The sequence below is a fragment of the Aquarana catesbeiana genome, linkage group LG01 (assembly GCF_042186555.1).
Source record: "Aquarana catesbeiana isolate 2022-GZ linkage group LG01, ASM4218655v1, whole genome shotgun sequence".
NCBI lineage: Eukaryota > Metazoa > Chordata > Amphibia > Anura > Ranidae > Aquarana > Aquarana catesbeiana.
In genome coordinates this window covers 228,307,001-228,320,545 of record NC_133324.1, presented here as the reverse complement: position 1 = coordinate 228,320,545, position 13,545 = coordinate 228,307,001, and the positions used below count along the sequence as shown (strand labels likewise).

General features: G+C 43.5%; 1 protein-coding gene across 1 annotated transcript in view; it reads right to left on the bottom strand.

The window, feature by feature from the left end:
- Positions 1 to 12,219, bottom strand: part of VSIG10 (V-set and immunoglobulin domain containing 10) — a 58,785-nt gene extending 46,566 nt beyond the window's left edge. The window contains exons 1-2 of the mRNA XM_073625627.1: positions 11,944 to 12,219; positions 1,651 to 1,929 (exon numbers count right to left, since the gene is read on the bottom strand). Of these exons, the coding sequence (XP_073481728.1) occupies positions 1,651 to 1,929; positions 11,944 to 12,007 (343 nt within the window). The 5' untranslated portion in view covers positions 12,008 to 12,219. The remainder of the gene's footprint in view (positions 1 to 1,650; positions 1,930 to 11,943) is intronic.
- Between the last annotated feature and the right edge of the window lie 1,326 nt (positions 12,220 to 13,545).

Below are 13,545 nucleotides of genomic sequence, written 5' to 3'. Positions count from 1 at the left end.
GCCAGTCTGTTAGCTTGGAGAAGGGAGGGCAGAGGAGGGGGAGGAGTAGGGGAGTGCCCTGCCATCCTAAGCTATGGAGTTCTGCGTTTCTATTGATGCAACTCTACTTCCTGCATGCAGGAGGGGCATCATAGGTAACTGCAAGAGAAAGGAGCCATGCTGAACCTGGAAACCTGGAGCAGCAGTCAAAGAACCTGCTTATACTGGAACACACGCAAAGGTTAAAAAAATAAAGAAAGCTGCATACTCATTAAAGCCCCATACACACTATTTGATTTTCTGCAGATTTTTGTCTTCAGATTTACCAAAACCATATAATATGAGGTCAAACCTTAAGGCTACTTTCAGACTGGGGCGGGCAGGCGTCGGCGGTAAAGCGGCGCTATATTTAGCGCCGCTTTACCGTTGTTTTAGCTGCGCTATTCGTCCGCTAGCAGGACAGTTTTAGCCCCCGCTAGCGGCCAAAAAAAGGGTTGAAACTGCCGGCAAAGCGCCGGCTTGCGGCGCTGCCCCATTGTTTTCAATGGGAAGGGGTGCTTTAGGAACGGTGAATACACCGCTCCTATAGCGCTGCAAAGATGTGGTTTGCAGGACTTTTTTGACCGTCCTGCAAGCGCACCGCTCCAGTGTGAAAGCACACGGGAGACACAGGAGAGGCGCTTTACAGGCGCTATTTTTAGCGCTGTAGCACCTGTAAAGCGCCTCAGTGTGAAAGTAGCCTAAGAGTTTCAATTTGTATGCAATCAGGCAGGCCCTTGCACTACATAGTTTTGGTAAATCTAAAGACAAAAATCTGCAGAAAATCTAATAGTGTGTATGGGGCTTAAATCTATGTGTACATTAGCAGCAGCCCTTGCTGACCCTAAGGCCTCTTGCACATGATACTCCTATTTGAGCATCTACTTTTTCAGACTTTTTTTTTAATGTATTTTTGCGCATGCAAGGAAGCTTGTTCCCGGATTAATGATGTCAATGGACAAACCTGTGTGCATTTGCTCGCATGTGGCGTAAATTACTGACCAAAAATGCAGATTTTTCTATTTTTTTTTCTTACTGAAGAATACACAGTGCTTATTTACACACCTGTGTCCATAGGCACATTACAACGAATGGGCTGTATTTTAGCTCAGTAAAAAAATAAGCTGTACTGAGCATTTTCAAGCTGCAGGGTGCAAGAGGCCTAAGAAAACTGATCTGTCACGTGTCTCTTTTCTGAGATGTTTGACAGGTGGTGAGGGAGCACATTTTTTTTTTTGCAACCTTGTAAAGGTCACACCACAGTGCTGCAACAGTGTGATTTGCTGGCAGTTGTGGTGCTGCCCTCTTCACTTCAACAGGTCACATTTGGCAGTGGTACTGCCCAATGAGTACGACAGGGTAGATATTTTGGCCGCGGGTGAGAAAAGAAGCCGAAATATCTACCCTGTCGTACTCAGTGGGCAGTACCACTGCCAAATGCGACCTGCTGAAGTGAAGAGGGCAGGAGTTAAGGGGGGGATAGTCACGAGGAAGTAAAAATAGGGGCTCCGCGTTTTGTTTTTACCACCCACGACCGCAGGTTTAAACAAGTCTTTAGTGCTAAAAACAGCTGCTGAATGTGCTTAGAGAAACTGATGATTTCTTATGACTTTAATTATGTAGCATACTTACTTGTGACAATTAGCTGTATATGTGGCGTAGATTCTGCGGACTGTGAACAGTCTCTGCAACCATAGCTCCCTCCATCTTCCAGGGACAGTTTAGTTATTACAAGAGAACTCCCGTTGTCCCTCAGGAACTTGAAATCTGATGAACTATTTTTGTCACAGTTTAGTAATTCCTGTGTAGAATTCTCCAAAAACCAGGCCACATTTTTTACACTGTCTTTCACAGCAGTGCAGGGTAGAAGGATTTGTCCACCAAGCTCTCCAATGACTGGAGTTAGTGAAGCTGCAAGAGAGCAAAGTATAGTAAGGTACAGAGATTATAAGAATATATGCCATAAACGAAAGCATGATGTTCAGTCATGTGATTGGACAGTTACACTTTTTCTGGGGAGGGGGATTCACATTCTACCACTGGCTTTAGATAAATATAGTTCTTTAGATAAATATAGTCCTTTAGATAAATATAGTCTGTAGCAAAGTCCTTCTTTAACCACTTCAGTACCGAGCACTCTCACCCCCTTCCTGCCCAGGCCAATTTTCAGTTTTTAGCGCCGTCACACTTTGAATGACAATTGTGAAATTTTGGTGAAAATAACCCAAATCAGTGTATATTATTTAGCCTTTAGGAAAGTTATAGAGTCCACAAACTATGGTATATATATAAATTGATCAATCCTGATGTACTGACAGCCTGTCATTTCTTCAGGTCCTAAAATGCCAGGACAGTAAAGATATCCCCCAAATTGCCCTTTTTTGGAAAGTAGACAGTCCAAGGTATTTAGTAAGAGGCATTGCGAGTTTTTTGAAGTTGTGAAAAAATGTAAAAAAATTGTTTTTTTTTTCAATTTTTAGATTTAATTATCATATTGTCACCTGTGCAGTACAGTGTCATCACATAACTGGTGTGGCTGTGATCAGGGACTCTGACTCATAAAAGTGTGTAAAAAGAAAAAAAAAAATACTGTTTTTCATCTTTAATACATTTTTTTCTTTTTTTAATGATTTTTTTTTAACATACTGTGACTGGAGCAATACAGTGTTACCATAGTAACACTACTACTCTGGGGAAGTGATCAGGATTTTTTATAATAAATATATATACAATCGGCGCCGTTCGGCTCTGGCGTCCCCCCCACCTCAGGCCAAAAGTGGTACTGCACACCGCTTTGGCCTGAATCCTGCTCATTTTGTGAGACAACACTCGCAAACAGAGTTAGGATTTTTAGAAATACAGTGCTCGTTCCACTGTATATATACACACACACGCACACACACACACACACACACATATTATGATTGCTTATACCAGTGAATTTTGGGGAATCGAGTGGTAAAACTCAAGCTCGACCACCTGCTTTCACCACCCCCTCTGTCACCTGCGTGAACTAGGGGGTCTCTGATAGTCAGATCTCTGCATGTGCATTCTTAAAGCGGAGTTCCACACAAAAATGGAACTTCCGCTTTTCGGAACCCTCCCCCTCTCCAGTGATATATTTGGCACCTTTCAGGGGGGAGGGGGGTGCAGATACCTGTCTAAGACAGGTATTTGCACCCACTTCCGGCACAGACTCCCATGGGAGTCTATGCCTCTTCCTGTCCCTCCGCGCTGTCTGCTGGGAACACACAGCTCCCAGGAGATAGCGGGGACCAGTTACGATGTGCAGCGCGACTCGCGCATGCGCAGTAGGGAACCGGGAAGTGAAGCCGCAACGCTTCACTTCCTGATTCCCTCACCCAGGATGGCGGCGGCAGCTGCCGAGAACCGAGCGGGTTCTCGGCGTCGCCTGCCGACATCGCTGGACCCTGGGACAGGTAAGTGGCCATTTATTAAAAATCAGCAGCTGCAGTATTTGTAGCTGCTGGCTTTTAATATTTTTTTTTTTTTTGGCAGTTTAGGTGGACCCCCGCTTTAAGCTGGCCATACACTATATGAAAAATTGTTTAAACCTGTTTTCGAATAACGAACACTCAGCCGTGATAGCAAACAATAGTGCCATCGTGTAATGACCAATTTTGATTGATAAATCGTTCAGTGGACATAAGTGAATCAATTTTCCCTCCGTTTTGTCACATATGCACAGTGCAGTTACATTTTTTTATTTAAAGCGGAACTTCAGTCTATTAAATCTTCTGCCCTTGTTGTTTTAACTTTGGATAATAAAACATTTTTATTTTGCCAGTAAATACCTTATACAGCCTACTTCCTGTTTCTTGTCTGGTAAAATGCCTAGGCTTATAACATCATGCATAGCTCTCTCTCTCACTCCCAAGAGTTTGCCAGGAAGGGAGGAGGGACAAGTCATAAGAGGGCTAATGAGAGCTTCAAAGCTGGAGGCATGCCTTTGTGTGTCTGTGTAAATCCAGGAAGTAAACAGGCAGCAGCTTCAGCTGCCCACAGTTAAAGTGGTTGCAGCCAGACTCAGTGGAGGGAGATTTCTGCAGCATATTTGGCAAGTACAGAATCACAGTATATATAAAATAATATGTGAAGTGGTTGGAGGGAAGCTTTAGAATGGCAAAGATGTTTTTATTACAAATTATCTGAGCAGACTGCAGCTCCTTTTTTTGTGTTGTAAACCCTCTTATACCCAGTGAAGTGAATAGCCTCATGTGATAGGCAGAGATTAAATAAATCCTTATACATAAGTTTTACTTGTTTATCTGCAGTCTTCTCTTGTCCGCATCCTTTCAAAATGTGCAGAATTGTGATCCAATCCTTCTTCTTCTATCAGGAGCAGAGAGGGGGTGAAGAGCTGCTTTACAGCTTTTTACACTGTGTGAGAGCTGATTGGAGGAAAGGGACACACAGCACAGGAATGAAGGAACATACAGAGCTGTGTTGTGAATAGACAAGCTGTGTGCTGATCTCTCCTCCCCCATCACAAATTTATCTCATGTATTGGGAAAACTTCTCAAAAGTGACTCTTGCTGATAAAAGAGGAACGAAGCACCAGAGAGAAACAACACTTATGCCCCATACACACGAGCGGAAATTCCGCCAGCAAAAGTCCGAGCTTTTGGTCTGAAAGTGCGACCGTGTGTATGCTCCATCGGAATTTTGCTGGCGGAATTGAGAGCAGGTTCTCAATTTTTCAGGTCGGAAAAAGTTCCGATCTAAAATTCCGATCGTCTGTACCAATTCCGACGTGCAAAATTCCTATGCATGCTCAGAAACAATTCAACACATGCTTGGAAGCATTGAACTTCATTTTCTCGGCTCGTCGTAGTGTTGAACGTCACCGCGTTCTTGACGGTCAAAAGTTCAGCGAACTTTTGCGTGACCGTGTATATGCAAGCCAGGCTTGAGCAGAATTCAGTCGGAAAAACCATCCAAGATTTTTCTGACGGAAATTCCGCTCGTGTGTACGCGGCATTAGAGTTTTGGAGAGAGACACTACAGATATACATGCTTTGTTCAGATTACATGACTGAAGTTTACAACCGCTTTAACCTTTCAATTAATCGTTCGCGTTCAGCAAAATTTTCCAACCTGTTCCTTCTATTTTTTTGTCTCTGAAAAGTTAAAACTGATTTTCCATTACTGGACGGAAAACAAACGAACAGTCCAAACAACAAATTTTCTTACAATTTTTCGCCTAGTGTATGGCCAGCAATAGCTCTTTTCATCTATGGTGACAATTAGATGTGTCAGCCCTTGTTCCTTGGTTTATTACATTTACAAAAGAAATGGAGACCCTAACGAGGGCAGGAACAGAGCTGGTGACTGTACCCCAGAAGACTGCAGACTTTTCTTGTTATTGAAATATCCTTTTTTTGGTGGATGACACTTTCTACGTCTGTGTTTGCCACTGTCAGGCTCGGTTCACATATATGCAATACTTGCATACTAATGGCACACAATTGTCGGCCAACAAACACGAACGTTGTGACGTACTACGAGCTGATAAAGAGGAAGTTCAATTGTCAGGCACCAACCTTTGGGCTCCTTCTCCTAATTTTGTGTTAGTAGAAGTTTGGCAAGTGTTGATTCGTGCTTTTCATTTCGCGCTTTTCATTTCGTTCTTTTCGTTGGCCTTGGAGTTATTGCTTTGATCCAAGTCTAGGAACAGGAGGAGGAGGAGTTCTTGGACCAAAAATTGGTTGCTTTATTAATCGTGACCAATTATATCATATGCTTTTGCTGCGGGAGCTCCAGGAGAATAATCCAGATGATTTTTGGAATTATCTCCGGATGACGGACCCCTGCTTTCACCAATTCTTGGCATTGGTGACCCCCTACATTAAGAAGCAGGGCACATGCATGTGTTATATTTTCTAGATTTTTGGATGCATAGAATGCACTTTTTGGTTAAGTTCTATTGGCAGATAGCATGTCTAATTTTTGTTTGTTTTCTTTTTTTAATGCACATAAAAAAAATTGTGTAGAATAATACTTGGCTCTGTGTTTTATTTCAAATGACAGTTCAGGAGTAGGCCAGTACATTTTCAAAAATACAATGTAAAATTAACAAGGGACACCAACATAGTTGTATCTTTGAGATTAAAAACTACAGGATAATGGTGTTGTGGTAACGACCAAAAAAAATAAAAATACAAGCATAATAACAAATTTTCAAATACGTTTGCAATAACTCCATCAGTATCACCAGCAAAGCAGCTTCATTATTATCCCATTAAAGAAGAAGAGAATGTGCACTGCATTTCGCCACTTCATAATTTGCCACATCACGAATGTTAAAGTGGTTGTAAACCCTTACAGACCACGTTGACCTACAAGTAAACCTAGATTAAGGCTTACCTGTAGGTCCAAGAAATATCTCCTAAACCTACACGGTTTAGGAGATATTTGCAAAAAGACAGGCACCGCTGTCTACAGCGCATGCACCGTAGACAGCGGCGCGCAGGCGCACTGAACATGCCGCTGCTAGTGGTGATATGCCGTTAGTGGCGGCTCCTGTGCGCATGCGCGGGAGTGACGTCATCGCGGCTCCGGCCACCACAGCGCCGGAGCCAGGATACCCAGAAAGAAGATGGACACTCTGTAGCAGAGGGGACAGCGGTGACATCGCAGGCTCCTGTGTCAGGTAAGTGACACATAATGGGCTACTATGCGATGCATAGTAGCCCATTATGCTTTCCCTTTGCAGGGAAACAAAGAGGAAGTAAACCTGGTTTACTTTCTCTTTAAATCTCCATTACAAACGCTAGTTTACAAGACCGACTGCTTCTGGCTCATCCTTGTTTCCGAGCATGCGTGTTTGTACTTTGGACTTTTGTGTGACGGACTTGTGTACAGACGATAGGAAAATCTGACAACAGACCGTTGTTCGCCGAAAATTTACTAGCCTGCTATTCAACATTTGTTGGCCAAAAGTTGGACAATAATTGTCTGATGAAGCGTACTAACGGTCGGATCTTAGGCAAACAGTCTGTCAATATACAATTCCCGGCCGAAAATCCGATCGTGTATACGAGGCTTTAGACTCCAAGGATCTGGGTTCCAGCAACGATGGATGAGCTTTTTCCTGCTCTGCTGTTAGGCCTCGGTATTTCCAGTACTGCACACTATTAGAGGAGCTCCTTTCACAACCCAGACAACAACAAACCTTAAACTTGCAGAAAAACCAACTCTACCAGTATTTTATATAGTAACAACCATTACAAAGAATAACAAGTCATATTGACACAACAACTGTAGACAGATAAGAATGTAACATTTTATCTATGTAATAAAAGATCTGCTACCACTGTTGTTCACCACTATTACTTGTATTATAGAAGGAAATTAATGATTAATAGATTGTTTATTGATCATACAAAACTAAGGGGCTTCATTCTACTTACTTTAACCCCTTAATGCCTGAAGGTAAAACAGGCCTTAAAGAGGAAGTAAACTTCCTCTGCTGACTTGTACCTATAGGTAAGCCTATAATAAGACTCACTTATAGGTAGTGTAAATATCTCCTAAACATGCATCATTTACATTACATGCAGCCAGTGACATCACTGGCGCATGCGCTGTCAAGGAACGGCGACCAGTGCCATTCCCTCCGAGCCCTGCGCACGCGTGGGAATGATGTCATCGCGGCTCCGGCCAGTCACAGAGCCGCAGCCCGCGAACCCAGAGGCAAAAAGGGTGAAGATGGGAGCGGCTGCAGCGCTGACATTGCCGCGCTGAAAGAGCTTTGTTTTAAAGGTAAGTTTCACATAATGTAATGCGATGCATACTAGCACATTATGACTTTACCCTGTAGGAAGAAGAAAAAAAAAAAAAACGTCCATCGGTATACAACCGATTTAAACAGGAAGTAAACTCCGATGGGTTTTACTTCCTCTTTTGCTCACTGCAAAGCCTGCAAATGAAAAGCATAATGGGCTAGTAAGCATTGCATACTACCCCATTATGTGCCACTTACCTGCAAAAGAATCCAGCAATGTCCCCTGTGTAGGCAGCGTCCATCTTCTGGCCCCTCTTCCTTCCGGGCTGCGGACTCCGGCTCTGTGATTCGCCGAAGCCGCGTGACGTCACTCCCGCGCATGCGCACGGGAGCCGCGATTAATGACACAGGCTAGTGAAGAAACAGCACTTAGTATCATTTCTTCCCCATGCATGCGCCGTTGGAATTTTTGGCTGACTACAAGTGAAATATCTCCTAAACGCCCCACGTTTGGGAGATATTTCCACTACCTATAGGTAAGCCTTATTCTAGGCTTACCTATAGGTAGAAGTCCAAAAATTGGGTTTACAACCACTTTAACATGAACTCATATTCAAAGTTGCATGATTTCCAATGTGATTTTGATGCAACTTTACACTCAGTGGATCTAAGTCACATCAAAAGTTGCACCAATGTAGTGTAGGCATCTTTTCAAAGTCGCTCGCCTTTAAGGCCTTATGCACACTGGACATTATAAAAATGCCAGTAGCGTTAGCTGTAGAATGGGTTTCTCAGCATTTTTGAAGTAGTGTTTTTTAGCAAAATTATACTCCCACAAAAGCTTATGGCTCAAAAATGCTGATAAATGGCGGTTAGCCGCATTTTTCTGTGTTTTTAAGCTTTTATCAGAGTTAGCTGAAAAACTCTTCTTAAAACTCACTAGTTCTGGGGGGGTTTTCAAGCCAGAAAGCGCCACTGCCAAAAAACTGCTGATAACAGCCTATGTGTGCATGGACACATAGGATAACATGATGGGGAGTTTACTGGCTGTAGAAGAAAAATGTTTGAAGCCAAAGTTGCACCGATTTGAATGTGTGCCACTGGAAAGAATGGGGTGCAACTTGTCATGCAACTTTTATGTTAATGAATGGACATCAATGGAGCCTTACGCAGATTTTTTTGGTTTTTGTTTACATTCTTCTCCTATGGATATACATCTTTTTCTCCTATGTCTATGGGGTTAATTTACTAAAACTGGAGAGTACAAAACATGGTGCAGTTTTGCATAGAAACCAATCACCTTCCAGTTTTTTTTTTCTTTTTGTCAAAGTTTAAGTCTCCATGCACACTGGAGCTCATAAACGGCCGTTTTTTTGGAGTTTGGGCGTTTTTTTTTAACAGCCCATAAACTCCAATCTATGTTATCCTATGTGTCCATGCACACATGGACGTTTTTTAGCTTTTATCAGCAGTGGAGTTTATGGGCTGTTAAAAAAAAACGCCCAAACTCCAAAAAAACGGCCGTTTATGAGCTCCAGTGTGCATGGAGACTTAAACTTTGACAAAAAGAAAAAAAAACTGGAAGGTGATTGGTTTCAGAGAACAGCCCATAAACTCCAATCTATGTTATCCTATGTGTCCATGCACACATGGACGTTTTTTAGCTTTTATCAGCAGTGGAGTTTATGGGCTGTTCTCTGAAAGCCATAAAACCGCTTTCAAAGTGCCGTTTTTCTGACCACAAAAAAAACACCAAATGCAGGTAAACGCACATAAACACTCATAAATGCGCATAAATGTGTGTTAATTAGCGTTCAGCTTTCTATTTTTTCAATGCATTGTGGGAGTTTGGGAATGCATTGTGGGATTTTTGGAGTGTCCTCTGTGCATTTTTATTAAAAGCGCCCATAAACGCTAAAAAACATGTATATAAACCATCATAAACGCTAGTACAAAACGCTGTTAAAAGCGCATTTTTCAACCAGCGTTTTCTGCCAGCAATCTGGCATCCAGAAAAAGCTTTTTTGAGCTCCAGTGCACATGGAGCCTTATTGAACAAGCTGAAGTTAGAAGCTGATTGCAGAGCTGCACCAGATTTTGCACTCTCTGATTTTAGTAAATCAACCCCTGTGCATCTTTTACTCCATTCAGAATGACAAAAGAGAAAGAAAGTACAGAGGCAGTGAGTGGCTCCCACTGCTGTCAAAGTCAGTGAGCCAATGGGGAAAGAGAGGGGACGGGGCCGAGCTGCGGCTCCATGTCTAAATGGCTCGCCTCAGGTACCCCCACAGCAAGCTGTTTGCTGTGGGGGGGGCACGCGGCAGGAGGGAGGGGCCAGGAGAGGTGTTGAGGGACCCGAGAAGAGAAGGATCTGGGCTGGTCTGTGCAAATCCACTGCACAGAGCAGGTAAGTATAACATGTTTGTTATTTTTATAGAAAAAAAAACAAAACAAGACTTTAGTATCAGAATATTGGCATGCATTAAAAAAGGGATTAATTCCAGAGATAAAACGATAATTCACCCGCTCTACAAGACTCTGGTCCGGCCGCACCTGGAGTATACCGTCCAGTTCTGGGCACCAGTCCTCAGGAAGAATGTACTGGAAATGGAGCGAGTACAAAGAAGGGCAATAAAAGGTCTGGAGGATCTTAGTTATGAGGAAAGGTTGCGAGCACTGAACTTATTCTCTCTGGAGAAGAGACGCTTGAGAGGGGATATGATTTCAATTTACAAATACCGTACTGGTGACCCCACAATAGGGATAAAACTTTTTCGCAGAAGAGAGTTTAACAAGACTCGTGGCCACTCATTAAAATTAGAAGAAAAGAGGTTTAACCTTAAACTACATAGAGGGTTCTTTACTGTAAGAACAGCAAGGATGTGGAATCCCCTTCCACAGGCGGTGGTCTCAGCGGGGAGCATTGATAGGTTCAAAAAACTATTAGATAAGCACCTGAATGACCGCAACATACAGGGATATATGTAATACTGACACATAGCTCCCAACTGTCCCTGATTTGGAACAAAGTCCTTCTGGTCCCTCATTCCTCCTCATTTGTCCCTCATTTTGGTCTGATCTATATAGTTGTATATAAAATGCACTTTTTATCTTTCAAAAAGGTTTTTCCCAGTGCTTAACCTTTCATCCAATTACTAAATTGCTGCATTTGTACATTTTAAAAGCCAATATAAAGGAATAGTAGTGGTAAAAAAAAAAGTCCTTGTGGATTTAATAAACCTTTTTTTTGGGGTTAATTCTCCATTAAGGGGGCATGGCAGGGGGCGTGTCCTATGTGCCTACATATATTTGTTAGTAGGTGTCCCTCATTCCCATCTGAAAATGTTGGGAGGTATGGTGACATATAATCATACACATAGGTTGGACTTGATGGACTTGTGTCTTTTTTCAACCTCACCTACTATGTAACTATCACTTTAAATCCGAACTCCAGCTCACACTTTTAAGGGCTTGTTTACACCAGAATTTAAAACGCACTGGAAGTGCGATCCATTGCGGATGCCAATTTATTCCTAATGCCAGCCCAAGCGCAGATGACAAAGGCAGCAGGTTAGCCTGCGTCGGGTGGCATGGTATGACATGGTATGACATGGTATGACACGATATGACACGGTATGACACGTTATGACACAGTATGACATGGTATCACACGGTATGACATGGTATCACATGCTATGACATGGTATGACATGGTATCACATGCTATGACATGGTATCACATGCTATGACATGGTATGACATGGTATCACATGCTATGACATGGGTATGACATGGTATCACATGCTATGACATGGTATGACATGGTATCACATGCTATGACATGGTATGACATGGTATCACATGCTATGACATGGTATGACATGGTATCACATGCTATGACATGGTATCACATGGTATGACAGTAGGGATGTGGAGTCATTGTGCAGATTTACTAACAATTATAGGATAACACTCATACTCCTGAGTTTTGTGATGTGGGGCCCCGGGATCTATAGTCGCACCCCTGTGTAGGGAGTTTGGAGTGTTGTCGGGTCACCTAGCTGTCCATCTGCTATGATCGGGGTGACAGGACACATGGTGCCCCAGACTCCACACTTCCGGACATGGGGGGAGCTGTCAGTGTCAGATCAGGTGGAGGGGATCGGGGACTTCCTTACCTTCACAAGCACTCCACACCATTGCAGAGGCGACCAGCAGCGGAACCAGTCCCCGGGGCCACATCGCCGTGTGTTCTCCAACCAAAAGGCAGATCGGGCGACTTCACTGGAGAGGTCTTCCCATACAGGCGGAGATCGGCGGGGTCTGGGCCATGGAGAGGCGGGCGGAGGGGGGTAGAGCGGCTCCCGGTCCCTTCTGACAAGTCACACGCCGGCCGCACTCTATGGATGTGACCGTCCTTCCGGCTTTCTCCACACACGGCCACGCCCCTCGCCTCCCTGTGTGCCCAGGTAAGGGAAGTGCCCTCCTCTGTGTACAGAGCGCACACCTACCACTCCAGTCATCTCATACTTCCAAATCAGTGCTGTGACATCACACAACATTGTTTTGGTTGGATGTTCAACACAGAAAAACTAGATATAATGTAATATATAAAATAATGATGACACAGAGCTGTCACACATACATCACACTCTCTAACATTTACAATACGGTATGAATTTAAAGATACAGAGCCCCAAATATCAACCCATTGGTTACATACTGACATTTTTGCACCACTTCTAAATGGGTTAAAATCACCCATTGAACCAATACGTTTACAATGCAGATGTGTCATACACACCCCCTCTATGATATCTTACAATACGGTATGATTTTACTGTGGAAATTTAACCCCTTCAATACTGGGCACCTTTCCCCCCTTCCTGCCCAGGACAATTTTCACCAAAACGAATTTTTTTATCATTTTCTTCCCACAAATAGAGCTTTCTTTTGGTGGTATTTGATCACCTCTGGGGTTTTTATTTTTTGTTAAAAAAAATTAAAAAGACCAATTTAAAAAAAAAAAAAATTATATTTTTTTAATATTGTGTTGAAAGGTGGCACTTATGGGCATTGATAGGTGGCACTGGCAGGTGGCAATGGCAGGTGGCACTGGCAGGGGGTACTGGTGGCACAGATGAGGCATAATTGCCTCTTCAGGACCGATGTCCCTTGCATATAAGCCGGTGATCGGCTTTTTTTTCTCTTCACGCTGTCAGCGTGAGGAAAAAAAGATAAAACAATTACCGAGCTTTTGTTTACATCATGTGATCAGCTGTCATTGGCTGACAGTTGATCACGTGGTAAGGGGCCGGGATCAGCCCCTTACTCGAATCTGTGATCACCCAAGTCTCAGTGACTCGGAAATCACAGCGCGTGCGTGCCCTGCAGGGGGCGCGTGCAAAGGGGAGGACGTCATATGATGGCCTCCCAGAAATTCAGGTCCGCGCTGTGGCCGTCATTTGGCTATAGCGCAGACGGCAAGAGGTTAAAAAAAGTTTTTCTTGGTTTCGGTTATAAAATTTTGTTTTCTCCTTCACTGACGGGCACTGATGAGGCGGCACTGATGGGCACTGAGTGGGCACTGATGGGCACTGATGAGTTGACGCTGATGGCCACTGATGAGGAGGCACTAATATGTAGAATTGATGGGCACTGATAGGTGGCACTGATATGCAGCACTGATGGGCACCAATAGGCGGCACTGATATGCAGCACTGATGGGCACTGATAGGCGGTACTGACAGGCACTGATGAGGCGGCACTGAGGGGCACTG